Source organism: Rhinoderma darwinii, chromosome 8 (genome assembly GCF_050947455.1).
Source record: "Rhinoderma darwinii isolate aRhiDar2 chromosome 8, aRhiDar2.hap1, whole genome shotgun sequence".
Taxonomy (NCBI): Eukaryota; Metazoa; Chordata; class Amphibia; order Anura; family Rhinodermatidae; genus Rhinoderma; species Rhinoderma darwinii.
This window is the reverse complement of record NC_134694.1, coordinates 16,236,222-16,256,325: the sequence shown is the minus strand read 5'-3', so window position 1 is coordinate 16,256,325 and position 20,104 is coordinate 16,236,222. Positions and strand designations below refer to the sequence as shown.

Below are 20,104 nucleotides of genomic sequence, written 5' to 3'. Positions count from 1 at the left end.
TTTTTCTCTTCCTAGGGATCTATCATTAGCAGCCCTCGCCCCCACCAGAGGCTTCCTGTTCCACCGCCACCTCCTCCTGAGGAGTACAAGGCTCCAAGACCAGTGTCCAATTCTTCCTCTTTCCTGGGTTCTCTGTTTGGAAGCAAGAGAGGGAAGGGTCCCTTTCAGAACCTGCCCCCAGTCACGTTGCCGCCACACCCTCACACACCTCCAGGAATTGATGGACCGTCAAAAATTCAGGCTCTGCATGCTCAATACTGCCACAGTCCGGGGGTGCTTGCCCAACCCCCACCACCGTATCACTCCCAACCACCGTCTTCAGCACCACCACAACAGCCACACCAACCTCCCCCTCCGCCTTCCCATCGTTACCATGTGCCGCCATCGTCCGCTCAGTTTACATTGCAGCGCCCTGGTCAACAGAAAAGACCAGCAGTTGGCGGGCCTCCATTGACACCCAGTTCCCCTCACCCACAGTACACCTTACATGGCCGACACGCTTCAAACCAGCCACAGTCTCCGTTACCCATGTACGGAGCTGGGCCCCAACATGCCATGACCACCCACACATATCCTCAGCACATGCACCAGTCTCAGCACTCCATGCAGAAGCAACCACCTAAGCACTTTGTATTTACCCACCACCCTCAAATGCCTCCGCAGCCACAACGCCCCCAGCAGTCTCAGTATACTCCGACCCAATATAATCAGCCGCACAACCAGTCTCCCTGCTCACCTATATCACCCATTCCGCCACATCCATCCTATCCACCTCTTCCCCCTCCATCTCCACATACACCTCACACTCCCCTCACACCACACTCCCCTCTACCTCCAACATCCCCACTGCCCCAGCATGCATCCCACCATCCTATGGGAACAAATACATCCCAGGGTAACCCTAAACAAAAACCGGTTAACAGAATCAGCACGGTGGTGTAAAAACACTGGCTGTACATTCTAGGGCAGGCTCATGTACCGAAGGTGCAGGACCAGAGGCGAAGAAATAGCATGCACATGGGGATATGGATAAAGGCTCCTGGCTGTTCTACCCCGGCTCCATCAGCACTTCTCGGCACCTACTAGGGCAGTGCCACGGCCAGTGATATATTTACTCACTGGGGACTATGTTTCTGATATGTGAAGAAGAGACTATGTATGTCCTAATATATGCATCACCCTTGCATTTCCTTCCCTGCTCTGAAGTCCTCTTTTTTTTTTTTGGGTGTTATAAAGTTCTAGACTTCACCTGCTAAAAGAGCCTGTTAGGACAGATGATAGTCAGCGAAAGGTAATAATGCAGAGCCATTTGTGTGGTCTTGATAGCGAATGGATGATTGTTCTAATATTTGGTTAGCAGATTAATGCTCCTCCATGATGAAGTTGTGTCTGGTGAGAATGTGCTTGTGTATTGGAAGTTAAAGAGACTAATGGGTCCAAGTGGACCCTGCTGCTAGGGCTGTAGGGCCTATAAATGTGAGAGCGAGCGATGGACAGCTGAGGTTGCACAATGGGCAAGCATGGGCACTGGAACATTCAATCCAGTCATTGTGACTAGGTTTGCCACCTTCTTTCCCCAGCCGAGTGCCATCCATGCATTGTGTCAAAGGGGGCCTTGTATTTCAGGTTCCGATTGGACCCTTATTAAACACTCCCTGTATATGCTCAGTCCAGGGTATAAACCACTAAATGATGCAGGGAATGGACCCCATTAAACAGCATTAACAAAGTGTAAATAGCAACAACAACAAACAAAAAAACTAATGTTCTAGGCATGTTCTGTGCCATTTTATTTCTGCACAATCTTGAGCAGTTACTGCTTTCTTAACAAAACTATATACAGAGTTCTATGTATAGAGATAAAGATGTCTATATTAATATATATAAATATATATAGTGTAAAATCCTTTGTACGAGGTAGAATGTCTGCTTCAGTTGCAACATTTCTCAGATCTTATACGTCAGGAAGATGTTTGAGCGTGAATAGAAGATGTCATAAAGTGCAGATACAGAAAAGTGGACGCACTGGATCACGTTATCCCAGCAGCAGACAGGTAAACCAGCTTCACTTTAAGAGAACCCATCACTTATACACGGTGGACGTGGAATTTTATCCGTTAAAGGGGTGTAAAATTACCTAAAATGAGTGCATGGCATGTTCATATTTTGCATTCTCTCTGTAGCTGACAAGATTTCTCCTCTGGAATCATGCAGCATAAAAACCTGTGTCAGAATAGGTTTTCATTCTCTCAATATATATACACGAGAATGATTATATTCACTGCCAGCAAGCAGAGATCTTAAAAAAAGGTGAGAAATTGAAAAACAAAGCATGTTAGAAAGTGGCAGAACTTTTTATTTTATACAATGGGTCAGCTGTATATTTTTAGCATGTCAAGATAACTTAATAAAGGTAGTTCTAGCTACGAGCGTGGCCGAGTCTCCTGCCAGAAGTTTAAAGTTCCGGTGGAAGACGCAGCCGGAAGAGCAGGTGGTCTAATTGCCTAGACAACCGTACGTCGGTAGGAGTCTTTCCTGCAATGCGGGCAGGAGACGCAGATTTGAGAGTGGGCGGTCCATGCAGGAGAGCTTCCAGTGTTGTACGGTTGCCTAGGCAACTGGGCCACCTAATCTCGCGGGTGCGTTTTTCAGCGTTTCTTATAAACTTCCGGCGGTAGATGTGGCTACACTCGTAAACTGAGACTAACCTTTAACCATTGGCATGATGGATGTATACAGACCTCTCTTTCCAAGTAGCCATGGCCACCAGAGTCCATCGTACATTACGAGAATGCTACGTGCTCGTTTTAAATAAATTTATATATTCTAATTGATATCATATGTAAAAAGCTGAAGAGCCCCTTTAACAGAGTCATTATTCATCTTGTCAGTTACCCAGTGACATTGTGTTGACACTTCTGCTTCCACTGTGGGTATATGAAGGGTAATCTTGAAATCTTCCATTCATTATAAAATAAGCAGGGTATAGTTATCAAGAATGCATTCTTCATTGCTGGTCTATATGCGTGGCATGTATAGCTTTGCACTGAGACTTTAAAAAAAGGAATGCGAAATATATTCCTGCAGATATAAGTAATCGTGACCAGGAGATCCTCTGTACGGGATCACCGACTCATACTAGACCTCTAAAAGGGATCACAATGTCTCTTAGCCTAAATCAATGCAACAACCTGCACCTTGTACTAAATAAGTTTTTTAGTGGAAATCTCGTCATGTTTATTCTGCCAGGTTATTATTTTTTTTTAAATTAAGAATGTAAATGCACATAATCTTTTTCCTTAGGGTACACCTACAGTAAGATGATTTAAGGCAGCCGTTTTAGGCAGCAAAATATAGGAGACTAGATCAAATACAGCAATTTAGAGGGGCTATCCAGGACATTATCAGAAAAGGTGGTTAAAGAGAGCACTTTGGCCCCTGCGAGCAGATCAGGGGGCCACAACTACAGATGTAGCTGTGTAATGTTATAGAACGACCGGAAGATTGATCAAAACTAGTGCAAGGGAAAAGTCCAGCAGTTTCCCATAGCAACCAATCCGATTTGAGCTTTCATTTTTCATAGTCCCTTTGAAGAATGAATCCAGAATCTTGATTGGTTGCCATGGGCAACTGCTCCACTTTTCCCTTGTAGTAGTGTTCATAATTTCCTTCATAGTGTTCATGGATGGAGAATGCCCACACCGAGCTGTATGTAGATAGATAGATCACATCCTGCTCCCCCCGTCAATCAATTTTATTGATAATGTTCTGGGTAACTCCTTTAATCAATGACTTCTGGACATATCAAATAATAATTATGTATCAGTCATGAATATAAGTTTGCCCTCTTGGCAAGTAGGCCAACATTTTAGTGCCAGCCTCAGATGATAGAGTAAGGGCCTGTTCACATCTGCGTCTGGTCGTTCTGTCGTCCTGCTCCGTCAAAGAAGCAGAACAAGAGAATAGTTGAACAACGGAGACAACCGGTGCCCGACGGAATCCATTGGCTTTAATGTGTTCCTTCAGGGTTATCATCTATTTACCAAAAACGATAGCGCCTCCAATGCAGATGTGAACAGGCCCTAATAGCGACATCACTAATCTTACCATACCATGTCTTAATATGTACGACAAAATATTGATTTCTGTCGTACAATTAGGGGCCTGTTCACATCAGCGTTGGACTTCCATTCAACCTTTCCGTCGGAGGAAACTATGAAAGGAAAGCCAAGGGAAACCATAGCTTCCGTTTGCATTATCGTTGATTTCAATGGTAATGCTTGCGTTGCAGTTGTTTTCCATTTCTTTCCGTTTCGTAAGGTTTCAGCTTTTTTCTTGGAAACAATGGCTTCCATTTGGTAATGCAAACGGAAGCTATGGTTTCGGTTTAGCTTTCCATTCATAGGGTCCTCCAACGGAAAGGTCGAACGGAACCCATGAACAGAAGCCCGACGCTGATGTGAACACAACCTTAGCCTTTTGTAACATTTTCAGTTCTTATAGAGGGGCAAATGTACCAGATTTCTGCTCCTGCTTCTTCCTACAATGAATATGAAACTACAGATCTGGAGGTCTAGGAGGATGGCACTTCAGTTACATATGTTTAAATATATAACAACGCCATCTTTAAAAAGACACTGCTACCTCCACCTTACCCCAGTATTTTCTCGGTCTCGTGCTTTGGAGATCGGATGGGGTTATCTGTGTCCAATTCTGTCAGCGGCAATATCTTGTTGTTTCTTGCTTTACCCCTGCTCCATGTATAAGAAATATACTTTTATGGATCTGATTCTTCAGAGGGCTGACAGGCACATTCGGGCACATTTATCAAAAGTGGTGTAATATGCACCAAAAAATGTGTCAAATTTATTAACCACTTGTGCCATAAGTAGTTTGCAATGACAAAGCAAGGCATAAAAGCGTGCCTTGCTGCACAAATTTTCAATGCCATGTGCATGATTTCTGCCTACTCATAAATTCACTACAATGTGTCACTCCTACAACACTATTGATAAATGTGCCCGAATGTGGGCAGCCGGTGTATAAAATTGGAGGTATAGTATGAGTTCATAGCCCTTTAGAAATAATTGAATTCCTGGCTCTACTCTTAGTGCCAGAATCTGCTGATATTTGTCCCCAGTCCTCCGCCTGTTGAGTCCACCTCATTTCCCTAATCTTCTGCGCATCTCAGTGTCAAGAAGCTGAAGCTGAAATATTCTTAAACGTGATTGGAGCAAATGACATATAACATTTGCCGACCTGTTTGAAAATGTTACAAAATGCTATTTTTTTATTTATTTTTTATATAGATTTTTTATTTTGAAAGGACAAATTCTATGTTTTTAACCTCTGCATTAAACATATTCCATTGAGAAGCCATGTTGAGTAGCAGATATAGTAACATTTCTGTAACCTAGTGAATGCACTTTAAATGAGATGACGGCGTTGTCGTTGTCCGTTTTTCCCCAGAGTATTTCGTTTTTAGGGAATGTCAATGTACTGTGACTGTGTGGCTCCTTTATGAATTTACATGTAAGGGCCATTCACCTTAGATAGCTATTGGCTGAATACTTGATTAGCCGACAGCTATTCCTACCGACACCCCCCCCCCCCCTCACATGCACACTCAGCTTGGTTGAGCGTACATGTGTACTCAATGGGGAGAGGGGTATAAACCGCTGAGAGACACCTTTTGGTGGCGGCTTATCTACAAAGGATCGGGCATGTTGAAGTCTGACATGCCTGATCCTTCTTTCCCCCCTGACATCTGCCGTCGGGGGAGAGTCAAGACACCACCATACAAATTAGATGGTTATCCACTTCCGCTGAAGTTGTCAGGTTCCGCCGACTTTCATCTTGTGTATGGGCACCTTTAGTCTGTAACAAATACTTATAAGCAGTGGATATTAAACGGAGAATCCCCTGCACATTGTAAGGGGACAGAGAGAGGAAAATAAGGGCATTTCCCTGAATTACAAAATTGTAAATTATGTCCTATAATCTGAGTTACCTAATGATATCCAATGCAAAACCATTTAAAGGGGATATACCATGAAATAATAGTACCACCTTAAATGAAAAAAACATTGCAACAAGTTTATTCAATATATGGAAATCCATTTTGGCTCTGAACAGTTTCCTCAGAAGATTTTACTTTGAGGAAAGGAGGGTGGCCAGCTCCTTCCTACCTCCTTTGCTAAAGCAGACCATAGATGTAATGGTTAAAGGTGTTGTCCATTTTGGGCAATCAGTTTTTGTTAGAAGGGTTTCCCTATGATAAGCTGATCGTATCGAACTGCTGGGTTCCCTAGTGATGCGCGGTTGTCCGTGGGAAAAATCAGTGACAAGTGTTTAATTTCCCTGCAGCGCCACTGCAGGAGGAAGGAAGCATTACACCGGTTTCCTTTAAATCAATGAGCTGTCTGTGTAATGCATGGATGTACCGAGTCCTCCAGAGAGAGAGATGCTCTTTGTAATTGTTCTCTGCTCAAGCTGGTAGATAAGGGTCCTAAATAGGGGTCTACCCTCTATAAAAGCGACCATCCGGTATCAGGACAAAATTATAAATGTGATGGGGTATATGGAGTAATATTACCTGGTGCCCTCCAGTTGCTCCACAATCCTCCGTTTTAGTGTCCCCTCTGTTGTCTTTAAAATAGCCACAGTGCTTCTCTGACTGAGTATAAGACACACTCTCTGTTCACAGATTGGACATAACTGCTCATGTGTGCAGCCCTGGCCAATCCGAGATCAGTGGGAGTGTCTCAGAATCGTAGTCTAAGAAGCGCTGCAGCCATTTTGGCACATCACAGAGGGGTTCCTAAACCGGTGGATCCACAGCAGAGGGGCACAACTGGAGGGCACCAGATATTATTACTCCATATACACCATAATATTCAAAATATTGTTCTGACTGGACTGGACTGGAGTGTCGCTTTAACGCTAAATTCCCTACCAAGGAATATGAAAATTGGCTTTTTAGACAACTTCTTTAAAGGGAATGTGTCGCTAGAATTTTTTATTTTTTTTCAGTTAAACAATTAGTATTTGAATGATTACACATTGTTTTAATTTTTTAAATTTTTTCACAAGTCAGGAAATATTATAAATTAGATTCTAATTTATAACATTTCCATGTGCTGGTCACTAGAGGGAGCAGTTCCAAAAATTGCAGCATGGTCACTGGTAAAGTAACCTCATTGATTTATGCTGCCAATTTTGGGTGGACACTCCTCTAGTGTCCTCACACAATCGCCCCTCCCTTATTCTGGCTAGTGCCAGGAGAAGGAGGGATTGGAAGGTCTTCATACCACCTACACTGTGCCACCATTTTCTGAGCGACTGCACAGTGTAGGAGGATTAGATACAGGGCTCAGCAGACAGTATCACACGAACATAATACACACGAACATAAATTACCTTCTGGTCTACGCTCCTTGCACCTTCGCTTCGTTGAACATATGGCCGGAAGCCGCAGCCGGAAGTCGTCTTCTTACTGTCCGGCAGCGGCTTCCGGTCCACATGAAAATGGCGCCGGATTTCGCTCTCCGAACGAGCTTAGTTTTGGTCTGTGTGGGAGCAGCGTACGCTTCTGAGAATGGAACGGCTCCCGTTCGCATTCTCTATGGGGTTGTATGTGCCGTATTCCATCTCTGTAAATGGCAGCCCCCATAGAGAAGTAAAAGTAAGAACACAGTAAAAAAAAGTTTAAAGTCACAACACTAATAAATACAATTTTTGTTTATATTTTATTAAAAGCAATATAATAAAAAATAAATAAATCATGACACCTTCCCTTTAAGGATCATTCATGATAGTTTAGTACAGCAGACTTATTTGGATCACATATTTTCTTAGTGAGTAGTGGGTACACGATTATTATTCAAAAATGTACATGTGGAGCAAGGCTAGGAAATAATGAATATGAAATATATTGTAATGCTTTAAACGGAGGCAGATAATCTTCATATCTATGGCCTGCTTTTCTTGTGCAAAGATAATGTACTATCTGAGGTGGAGCTACTCTCCATAGGACCTAAAACAACTACAGGGCCTACCTCTATGGTACATATACGCTTATCCCTTATGTATTGTCACTAAAAAGACATATGTTAACATTGCGTAGCCGCATTCAATAAAATAGTGAGCAAATATACAATAATCCCACATCATTTCATTTACATTTGAAAACTATGGTGCACTTGATTTAACTATACCATTTTGGTGTATTAGTCATGACCACAATGATATATATTCCCCTAAAGAATTCATAGAGACGGCAGAGAGCTCATCACTAAGTCACTATAGGACATTGACATTAGACAGTAGTTAAAAATGTTTTTGTAAAATATTGCTGTAATTCTCAGGGTATCCTGTAGGGGGGTGCCTTTTTATGTGTAATGAAATCCCCCTGCAGATGTTCTACCATTATTACAAAAATGCATGCTCAAGACAAATTGGAACTTAAAGAACATTTTGTTTCAAGCTTCGTGGATTTGGGTTGGAATACCCTCTAATGGAAGTCTCCGAAACCTCAAGGACCCAAAGAAGCTTCTTTTTTCCCCCCGGAATGATGTCATGATAGTGTGAATGTTTCCGGCATGGGTGTGTGATACAGGTAATTTCTATTGGAAATAGGTGAAATTCGATTTTATAGCTAGGGTCAGATTTATTCACTTTGACTTGCTTTTCTGTTACCAGACAGGGCCAGTACACTCCATTTTTTTTATTCCTCTTAATGGCTTCTGTTCCCTTCTGTATGCTCATAGCATGCTTGTGGTGTGCTGCTTGCAAGCACATCACTGCTGTACAGTTCTGGATGTGTGTATAGACTATATATGATAAATATTTCCTATGGAATGGTTATCCAGCCTTTGCCGCGTGGGGTCAGAGGGAGGTTTTCGGGGCAGTAATGGGCCATTTCTCTGTGGGACAGGTATCTTGTCCTTATTTTAATTTGATTATTTTATTTTAAATCTGTTTTTACGCCCAATTTTGGGACTGATTTTATTTTTGTGTCTGGGCGTGAATGGGGGGTACATAAAAATCCTATGAAGTATATATGAAATCCAGATGTATATATTGTGTATATTTAATGCTTCAGAAATGGAAAAAAAAGTCTGTTACTGGTGTGTATTTTACTGTGTCCTTCATTTATTTAATTTGGTGTCTATTTATTACATACGGTATATTTTATATATCATGTATTATATGTTCTGCCAGATAAACGGACAAAATAATGTCTAAAGTGCAAAGGAATCAGCAAATCGAATTGAATGTGTTAAGAGACTTTCCCCATTTGGAGACATTAATGTCATGCGACTGCTAAAAGTTGTTGTCGAGCTCTAGTCTTAAGGCCTTATTCACACGAACATATGCCACGTCTGTGTGCTGTCCGTTAAAATACCGGAGAGCGCGCTGACCAATGCAATTCCAGGGGGCTGTTCACACATTCGTGTTTTTCATGGAACATGTGTACGTTCCCTGAAACCCACCGCATGTCCCATTCTGGTCTGTTTTTGTGGATCAGACTTGCCCATTGAAATCTATGGGTGTGTGAAAAATAACGGATGACATTCGTGTGTTGTCCGTTTTTCACGCATCGGTTGATAAAGTAATGCAGAGGGAAAAAAAGTGCTTGCAGAGGACAAACACGGATTAGAAAAACGGATGACACACGGAAACCACACTGACGTAACATGGAAAGTCAAATGCATAAATAAAACGGCCCATTATTTGCTAACGCATATCAAACACGCTCTTGTGAATAAGGCCTAAAGCGGTAGTGTCATATAGTTTAATGAATAACACGTAGGTTTGCAGGATCTTAGTTTTTTTAGATATTTCTTGCTTTTTCTTCAGAACCTGTCCTGTATTCATATATACAAAATGGTGGCACCCATGCCATAGTTGTGATAGGTAACGAAAATACCTGTGTCGATATTATGTCAAGAAAAAGGTAAAAATGAATACTAGATTGCTGTAAGTAATTAAAGGGAATCTCTAAGCAGAATTTAGGCCCCCAAACCACCAGCAACCTGTTATCTAGCAGGTTAATAGTTTTACAATGATGCTCTTCTATAATCTGGCCTCTGCAGCATAAAGCCCCTTTTACACAGGCCAATTATCGGGCAAACATTCATAGAACGCTCGTTGGCGATTATTGCCCTGTGTAAATAGGGCAGTGATCAGCAGATGATCGAGCAAACGCCCAATCATCTGCTGATCGTATAATATAAAAAATGTAAAATAGCGTTGTCGGCAGCACATCTCCCTGTGTTCACATGGAGCCGCGCTGCCGACATACAAATGTATGGGGACGAGCGATCTCAGTAACGAGTGCTTGTCCCCAAACATAGCTTCTTGTAAAAGGCGCATACGTGCGCCGATCAACGAGCTGTCTCGTTGATCGGCGCTCGTTTACATGGTCCAGGACAAGCCGTGTAAGAGGGCCTTAATTCTACAAAAAATAGCTTTAGAAACGGTACGCGCTATTTGCTAATTGGCATTGCTGTTATCCTGAAGAGTCGGGCGCTAAGAGTCTAAACACGCTCCTCATAGCTTGATTGACAATTCAGAGGCTGCACAACCCCTGAAATCCCTGCACTGTTCTATTCAACTTCTCGGACATGTGCACTGCTTACAGTCCCCGGGAATTTGAATAGAAGGGCACAATATATGTACTGTATGTATTTTAAACCAATCTATATGTTATTGTGAATACAGTTGAAGTCATAAGTTTACATACACCTTAGCCACATTCAATAAAACCAATTTTTCACAATTCCTGACATCTAGTCCTAGTACACATTCCCGCTCTTAGGTCAGTTAGGATCAATACTACATTTCCAGAATGAGAATACTACTAGAGGCAAGGATATATAAACTTTTATTTTTTTAGTCACATTTCCAGTGGCTCATAAATTGACGTACACCAAGTTGACAGTAACTTTATATAGCTTGTAAAATTCCAGAAAACTATGTCGTGGTTTTAGGAGCTTCTTATAGGCTAATTGACATCATTTAGTTTCGTTATTTTCCCTGACACGAAAACCGAGAAACGGCACGCTGAAGTTTTAAAAACACATGATACCGTGAAATCCAATTTCGCCTCTCCTGACATGTCTGTTTTAGTAATTAATTGTATTCCCCAGGAAATAACAATTCTGGATCATCTTTTCTTAGGACTCTATGTTGTGCTGTTGCTCTGTTATTCCTCCTAGAAATTTATGAATAAATTAACAACTGGTAGTTACCAGTTGGGGGTGTTTCCCTATACAGACTGACAATGTCCAATCCGTGTTGACCGAGTCAGCGTGTTTAGGGACACGTCTAATTGAGAAGTGGAATGGAAACAGCCAGTTTTATTCATAAATTTGTAGGTGGAATAACAGAGGAACGGCACAAAGCGGAGTTGTATGAAAAAGATGATCCAGAATTATATTTTATGGGGAATTCAAATGATTATGAAAATACACGTCAGCAGAGGTGACGGCTCCTCTATACGTGTGCAGTTATGTATTGAGGTGCTTCCCCTTATCTGAGACCCCAGGGCAGCAGGAACTAAAAATACAATCCTTCTCTAATGTTGTGCTCTGCCAGTTCTTGAGTTGATCTGTGAAGTAAGTTTCTAGCTGATGAGAAAGCAGAAAAATGTGATCGAACATGAAATGCTATGGATGAGCTTCTCCTGTGAGTTCTTGTACTCCGCACACTGTTACTACATGATTTATGGAGGTGAGTTGTTTAGTTGATGTTCATTTTGCACAATTGCATCGTAGCGGGATCGGATCCCCGCAGGCTGTAGAAAGAACGTTTTAAAAACCTTTTTAGTCCTGACGCTTGTAAAAGCTGCCATATTCCACCACCCTTCTGAGAAAGGACCTTTACCTCTAGTTTCATAGGCCGCATTCAGATGGTTGTCATGCAGTTCTATGCTGAAACCGTATATTTAGTGGCAAAAACGTGAACCGATGGCATTATTGGCACTTAATATGCATCCGTCTGAACGTGGCACTGAAGTAACGGTATGCTATTAACCAGTTTTGTCTTATCCTGCAAAATTTGGAAATCTCTCACCATATGGTTTTTATTTGCCATTTCTACCGTGTCGTAGGCAAATTGGCCAATAATTTCCTGCGGAGCGATACTATAAATATAGCGAATAGTCGCCTCTTTAAATGATTGAAGTCCCCCACGCTATGATAAACAATAACCAAACGACAGGATTTCAAGACGAGCAAAAAGAGTGAGGCGCTGGAAGAACAGAAGAGTGTTCTTCGTTTTCCATGGCGTATATACTAGTCCTTCTCAAGGAATTAGAATATCATCAAAAAGTTAATTTATTGCAGGAATTCAATTCAAAAAGTGAAACTCACATTCTACAGATTCATTACACACAGTGATCTATTTCCAGCACTTTTTTTCTTTTCATGTTGATGACTATGGCTAACAGTTAAATGAGCACTCCACTTAGTTATTTTTATTGCACCCTCCATTTGTACATTGGTGTTTCAGTGGGGTGCTTTGTACAAAAATACTTACCGATCCCCGCATCTTGTCTTTTTTGGGGTCCAGCGCCGCTCATGTGATCTTCCCTCTGACTTGTCTGGAGTCACTGTGCTTTTGAATAAACTGGAACTCAGGCTCTTAATGCATTCCTATGGGAGCCAGAACGAGGCTCCATAGGAATGCATTGAGAGCCTTACTATTGGTTTTCTGAACAGCAGCGATTCCAGACCAGGTCACGATGAAGATCACGTGAGCGGCGCTGGATCTGAAAAACGACAAGATGCGGCGATTGGTAAGTATATCTGCAGACAGCACCCCACTGAAACACCAATGTACAAATGGAGGGTGCAATAAAAAAAATAAAGTGGAGTGCTTCTTTAATGAAAACCCAAAAATTTGTGTCTCAGATAATTAGAATATTAAATAAACCCAATTTCAAAAAAGATTTTTAATACTGAAATGTTGGCCTACTGAAAAGTATGTACAGTATATGCCCTCAATACTTGGTCGGGGCTCCGACTCTGCATGAATTACTCCATCAATGTGGCGTGGCATGGAGGTGATCAGCCTGTGGCACTACTGAAGTGTTATGGAAGCCCAGGTTGTATGATAGCGGCCTTCAGCTCGTCTGCATTGCTGGGTCTGGTGTCTCTCATATTCCTCTTGACAATATTACATAGATTCTCTATGGGGTTTAGGTCAGGCGAGTTTGCTGGCCAATCAAGCGCAGTGATACTGTGGTTATTACACCAGGTATTGGCACTCTTGGCAGTGTGGGCAGGTGCCAAGTCCTGCTTGAAAATGAAATCAGCATCTCCATAAAGCTTGTCAGCAGAGGGAAGCATGAAGTGCTCTAAAATGTCCTGGTAGACGCTGCGCTGGCTCTGGACTTTATATAACACAGTGGACCAACACCAGCAGATGACACGGCCCCCAAACCATCACTGACTGTGGAAACTTCACACTGGACTGCAAGTAACTTGGATTGATGCCTCTCCCCTCTTCCTCCAGACTCTGGGACCGAGATTTCCAAATGAAATGCAAAATGTACTTTCATCTGAAAACAGGACTTTGGACACTGAGCAACAGACCAGTCCTTTTTCTCCTTAGCCCAGGTAAGACTCTTCTGACGTTGTCTCAAGGAATGCGACAGTTGTAGCCCATGTCCTGGATACGTCTATGTGTGGTGGCTGTTGAAGCACTGACTCCAGCCACAGTCCATTCCTTGTGAATCTCCCCCAGATTCCTGAATGGCCTTTTTTTGACTATCATTTCAAGGCTGCGGTTATCCCTGTTGCTTGTGCACCTTTTTCTACCACACTTTTTCCTTCCTCTCAACTTTCCATTAATCTGCTTGGATATAGCACGTGAACAGCAGATTCTTTAGCAATGTCCTTTTGTGGCTTCCCCTCCTTGTGGAGGTGTCAATGACTGTCTTCTGGACAACGGTCATGTCAGCAGTCTTCCCCATTATTGTGTAACGTACTGAACCAGACTGCTGGACCATTTAAAGGCTTAGGAAACCTTTGCAGGTGTTTTGTGTTCATTAGCTGTCACACCATGAATCTACAATCTTCAACTTTTACCCAATATTCTAATTTTCTGAGAGACGAAATTTTGGGTTTTCACTAACTGTTACCATAATCATCAATATTAAAAGAAAAAAAAAATGCTGGAAATAGATCACTCTATGTGTAATGAATCTATATAATGAGTTTCACTTTTTGAATTGAATTACTGAAATAAATCAACTTTTTGATGATATTGTAATTCATTAAGAAGGACTAATATATTTGCACACACACACACTTACTTTCTGTAGCTACCATTGATCAGAAAGCAAAGGGCCGCTTCTTTAATTTATTCTCTACCTGGATAAAGCATCCAGCTCACCAGGTAGGTTGGGGTTTGGGTGACCCTGTTATGGATATAGGTGCTGGTCCTCTCTGTCAGACATTTACAGCATATCATGTGCATATGCCATAAATGTTTCAGTAGGGATACCGCTTTAAACATTCAGCCATGTGAATGTCTTTATTCACTTAAAGTGGTCTATCATACACCCCCTTAAGTGGGCGTAGATCTGAAAGGGGTAGTCTTTCTCTAATAACCGTTGAACTCGGCAGCTTCGAATTCCAGCAATCTGCTGTTATTGCAGGGGGAAAGTTCGCCCAACCATGCATTTCCCATTCAGGGGAAATGTAGTATTACATTGAGGCCATTCAAATGAATCAGCAACCATTAAATACATGGCCAGACTGGGGCTGCCAGAGTCCGGGATCTGCTCTTAGCAGCTTTCCACTCTGGCTGGGGATTCCTGTGCTGCAGAACGTCCTCTATAATGTCGATATAGCCAAATAGGGCATATGAAAAAGGGTTGTAACTAGTGGACATATCCACCTGATTAACTTTAAAATAAACCTCAAATTTTTGCAAATAGTTTGTCAAACCTGCGGGTTTATTGTGACCATAAAATGTAATTCTTAGTCTCTCCAGAAATCGAGTGTCGAGACCTGGAAGCTGCACAGCTTGACAATTATAGCACTTGTATTTCCTCTGAGAGGGCCCAAGGGTGCCTGCTATGGGACTCAGACTCATACGACTCTTGGTGCTAAGAGTCTATTCTTTATTTACTACAGGTGTACGTATAGAACAGATATTTTCGTGTTACTAGTGGTGAGGAATCTCAGATAAGGTTTCGATGGTTTTAACATTTACAACAGAAAACACAGCAGGTTTTTTTTAAAAGGTATGTATAGTTTTGCAACCATATATATATTTTTTTAAATGTTTCTGTTTTGTGTGTACAGCTCCTCTGTAGTTATATGTCTCCATGGTAACAGACTACAAGGAAACCCTGTGTAGTCTGATACTGAAAGTATACTCTCCTTTATATGTCTCCTACTTCTTGCTAACTTTCTTAATGTATGTTAAGAAGAAATATCTATTGCCTGGGAAAGGGTAGGCATGAACTATTCCATTTCACAATAAATAGGCAGCAATTTTTTCTTTCCATCTCATCAATTTTGATCTTATTTGATTTTCCAGGGAGAAACATTGCTATTTACATGTCAGGTTGAAGAATTCATAGCAGGGCACTCTTACACTTTTTACAATTAAATTTATATAGATGACCAGTATGTAACTGGCTTGGGTCCCATACACAGCCAAATTATTTTGGCCCCAGATAGTCACTGAATTGCTCAATATACTTGAGTTTGAAATCCACCTCCTTTGTCATTAGAGGTTGAGGCTGTTGCTCTGTCCTTTCCCCATGCTTTACACTGCTGCTCAGATTAGCTCCTGTATATAAGCAAAAGCTCACCAAGAATTTGGTGCAGTCAGCAAGAGCAGATTTATACTAAAGCAAGGATGTGATGATTATACGCTACAAGCAACTAAACCGCCTATGACAAAAATTAGAAAATGACACATGTAACAAATGAGCCTCAATAAGGCCGAGTTTATATCTGCTTTGATTTATTTATTTTTTTCCTTTTTTGTGTTCCATTGTAGAAAAATGGAAATTCCGGAGCCGTCACATGGCTAATGGTTTCTGTAATAGCATCTGTCGTTTTACTGGGAAATGTTCCTGAAATTTTTGACCGGATCTGTGACGGATGCTTCTAACGGAGCCTCCAACGCAGATGTGAATTTAGCCTAATGGGTTCTGGTGTTCACATGAATAAGTACACACTTGGACGTGAAAAACTGCAGTTTTTTATGTCAGAGTTGCACCTGTGCGGGTCCCGTTTTCACGGATCCCCATAGGCTTGAGTCTATCGAGGGATCCGTGAAAACGGAAGAAAAATAGGACATGTTCTATTTTTCAATGGACTCTTCACACGGTCCATTGAAACAACGGTCATGTGAACAGCCCCATTGAAATACATGTATACTACGTTCGTCTAAATTCGGCCAGTAGACAGAGATTCACAATGTAGTTTCTAATAATACAACCCCTATAATGGGTGAGTGTGGGCTGTGCAAGCTGTAATGGATGTAATACAATGCTCCTCTGGGACTAGGGTACATTTTGTATTTTATTCTGAAAAAAACTAAATGAGAAAATGACTATTTTCAAGGAAATTAAGAAAAGCATTTCTTGCTTCATTGCACTTTAAAGTGGGCTGTTGTTTTACTTCCTATTAAAAATATGCAGTGGAGATTTATACACCGCAGTCAAGCAATTTGCACTCTGGGAGCCACCTATAGCACTGTTCATCCTGATCCTCCTGTTTCATAGTCAGAATGACAGGATTGCTATAAAAACTAGTACTTACACAGGCAGAGCAATAGGAAAGAGGGGGAGAAGATGGGAATTGACATTTTGATTATCAATAAAGATTTATGTTTAGAAAGCTAGTTCGCAACCCCTATGGACATTGTAATGGCTTACATTATAGGTTGTCACCCAGAATCTTTTACTAGGTAGAAACCTAGCGACTGATATAGCTATGGACTGCAAGCAGCCTTGATGACATCCGTATATATATGCGGCTTCACAAAGGCAGCCAGAAATGAGCTGCCACAATCACAAGACCGTGTTGGATGACGTCATCGCAAGGTATTTTTTTATTTTTAGCATTGTGAGCCTGTAAAAACATCGTCTTAGATCCTCTATTCCAACCCTTATCACCCCTCCTAAGGGCCCATTCACACGAACGTGAATAACGTCCGTGTGCTGCGCATGGAAATCACGTGCTGCACACGGACCCATTGATTTCAATGGGGCAGTTTCCACCCAGCTAGAGTCCGCTGTGTGAAACTCACTGCATGTCCTATATTGGTGCATTTTCACGCATCTACGCGCCTGTTGAAGTCAATGGGTGCGTGAAAACCACGCACCGCACACGTGATTTGCGCATCAATTCAGTTGAAAATAGTAATTAAAAAAAAATGTGCTTTGCGAGTGTGTGAATAACGCATGCCACTCGCAAAGCACACTGAAGCATAACGCAACACACACGGACCAGATTCACGCGTGTGCATCTGATACGCTTGTGTGAATGTAGCCTAACAGGTGTGTTTTAGTAAATACTTGTATTTATTAAGAAGTAATCGTGGAGCATCTTTTCTCTAAATTTTGTGTTGTGCCATTCCTCTGTTATTCCTCCTGGACAACTGGGCATTACTATTCCCCTTCTAAGTATGTCGTCTAGCACTGTCAGCACTCGTTAGACAAGGGAAATGATTACACCCAGTTGACAATATATTTATACATTTCCTGGAGGAATAACAGGAATAGCACAATGCAGAGTTCTAATAAAATATGCACCAGATTTATTTTGTGAAGAGCATTTACATGTCAGGAGAATTGACCAGTCTTCAACACAAGAATGTTTAAAGCAATTATTACATAGGCATATGTAATCAGTGATATGGATGCTCATATTTTTATGAGCATTATATATTCATGTGTTATGTAGACGAACGATCATAAATATGATCAGAATGAAAAATAGACATAAGATCTGTCAACAGAAGCTAGCCTGCTTGTTGACGGTCTCCAGGTCGCAACAGAAGATTGTTTTACATTAACACACTTAAAAATAAGAAAGGTAAAAAATATAATAATAATGAAGTTATATTAGAATTTAGCAGATTATATGTAATTACAGTATAGGTCGTGAAAGGTGGACCTTTACATTACAATGAAGCATGTGTTTGGGCATATAGCAGAGAATTCAGAACTGAGAAAGACATCTGTTTCCCCTGTCATGTCCCAAAGGATGTTCTGTAAAACGTACACGCTAGTGCTAAGCATTATCAAACCTGTCACCATTCTCTATCTGTAATATATCAGTGATCTGACCAATTATTGCCCATAAACGCGATCTCTCTACCACACCCAACTAATGCATCCTTTTTTAAATCTGATGTACGTGTCAGAAAAAGATAAAAATGGCGCACGTTCTGCCACTTTTCTGGCATAACATTTCCTGGCATAGAAAACTTTAGGAAACTTTCAGTAATAATGCGCATTTGTCATTAGTATAAAGATATTTTTATTCACACGGTGGAAGTGGAACCGCACAACTAGTAATGCAGCAAAAACGACATGTCCGGTTCTATCACACTGTGTTTGGGAAATCAGTCCGATGTATACCTCCAGCAGATGCTTCCAATGTATGCCCACGGACCACCATTAAAAAAAAATAGTATACATTGTGCTATACGTATTTTTTTTTGTGGTGCCCAATTGTATAGGAAAGCCGTATGAGGCACCCATCCCCTTCTTTGGGCGTGCTGGGTCAGGCACCAGTCCTGCTCCTCAGATTGATACTGGTGCAAATACTGTACCAGTCTTAGGCCGGATTCCCACATAGCGGAAACGCTGCAAGATTTCCGCAATGGAATTCTGTGCAGCATTTGCAGTAGCAGCAAAGTGATTGAGAATTTAACAAATCTCATGCACACGCTGCAGAAAAAATCCGCTGGGAATAGGTTCATAAATTGACCTGCAGTTGGAATTTTACATCTGTAGGATGTCCATTTATGCTGTGGATTCTGCTACGGGTTTTCCCAATTTAATTCAATGGGGATGTTCCCACACACAGGATACGCTGTAGATTTTCTGCAACAGAAAATCTGTAGCGGAATTTCAAGAAAAACGCTGGTAAATCTGTGACAGAAATCTGCACCAAATAGTGTGTTTTTTCTGCTCATATTGCTGCAGAAACACTGCGTTTTTTTTCTAATCACTTTTGGCATATACGTTGGGAAGGTATCTGCAATAAGCGTCCTTTTGGCATTGATTTGGCTGGTTTACGTCTAGATATCCAGACAACAGCATTTCCTTTACAACAGCAAGGAAAGGTAATGGAAGTTATTAGCACACCTATGCAATGGTGTAACCCTACATCTGCAATATACACTATCTGGCCAAAAGTGGGCACCTGATCATCACACTTATACAAACTTGTTGGACATCCCATTCCAAATCCATTGGGGATAATATAAGATTGGGCTCCCTTTTGCGGTTAGAATAGCCTCCACTCTTCTTTATACAAGACTTTGGAGTGTGTCTGTGGGAATTTGTGCCCATTCAGCCAAAAGAGCATTTGTAAGATCCAGCACTGGTGTTGAACGAGTAAATCTAGTTCGCAACTCGGCGTTCGAATTGGTAGAACTAGCAGATGAGAAATTTCACATACTGACATGTAAAAAGGTGGCATCCTATGACCGTTCTGCGGTTAAAGTCACTGAGCTCTTTAGTACAACCAGTGGTGTAACTACGGCTATAGTAGCCGTAGCGGACCCCCCCCCCCCTCATGGCCAGAGGCTCCGCTAGCAGCTGCTACAGCGCGACGCCACTGAAGGGGTTGTTCCTACAAAAGACATGCATCCCCTATCCACAGGATAGGGGATGCATGTGGGATCGCTGGGATGCCCAGCGATAAGGAGAATGGGGGACCGTAAGTCCCCTGAAGTTCTCCATGACAAACCTCGGACTTCCGGGGTCTGTCGGCAGCTCCATAGAAATTAATTGTGCATCGGTCGCACTTGTGCACATGCGTGACCAGCGCGCCTTTCATTTTTATTGAACTGCGCAGACACTGGAAGTCCGAGCATTCTCATAGAGAACTTCGGG

The 20,104-nt window shown here is 41.7% G+C and overlaps 2 protein-coding genes across 11 annotated transcripts in view; both read left to right on the top strand.

Moving 5' to 3' along the window:
* Nucleotides 1-2,483, top strand: part of IQSEC2 (IQ motif and Sec7 domain ArfGEF 2) — a 216,165-nt gene extending 213,682 nt beyond the window's left edge. For 9 of the 10 annotated variants that reach the window (XM_075835305.1, XM_075835304.1, XM_075835306.1 and 6 more), the window contains one exon: nucleotides 16-2,483. In XM_075835305.1, coding sequence (XP_075691420.1) covers nucleotides 16-942 — 927 coding nt within the window. In that variant the 3' untranslated portion in view covers nucleotides 943-2,483. The remainder of the gene's footprint in view (nucleotides 1-15) is intronic. The other variant, XM_075835309.1, reaches the window with a different exon arrangement.
* A 7,395-nt stretch (nucleotides 2,484-9,878) lies between these two features.
* The window catches only part of KDM5C (lysine demethylase 5C), a 65,425-nt gene continuing 55,199 nt past the window's right edge, over nucleotides 9,879-20,104 (top strand). Inside the window, exons 1-2 of the mRNA XM_075835296.1 lie at nucleotides 9,879-9,958; nucleotides 15,150-15,259. The gene's annotated coding sequence lies outside the window, so the exon portion shown is untranslated. The remainder of the gene's footprint in view (nucleotides 9,959-15,149; nucleotides 15,260-20,104) is intronic.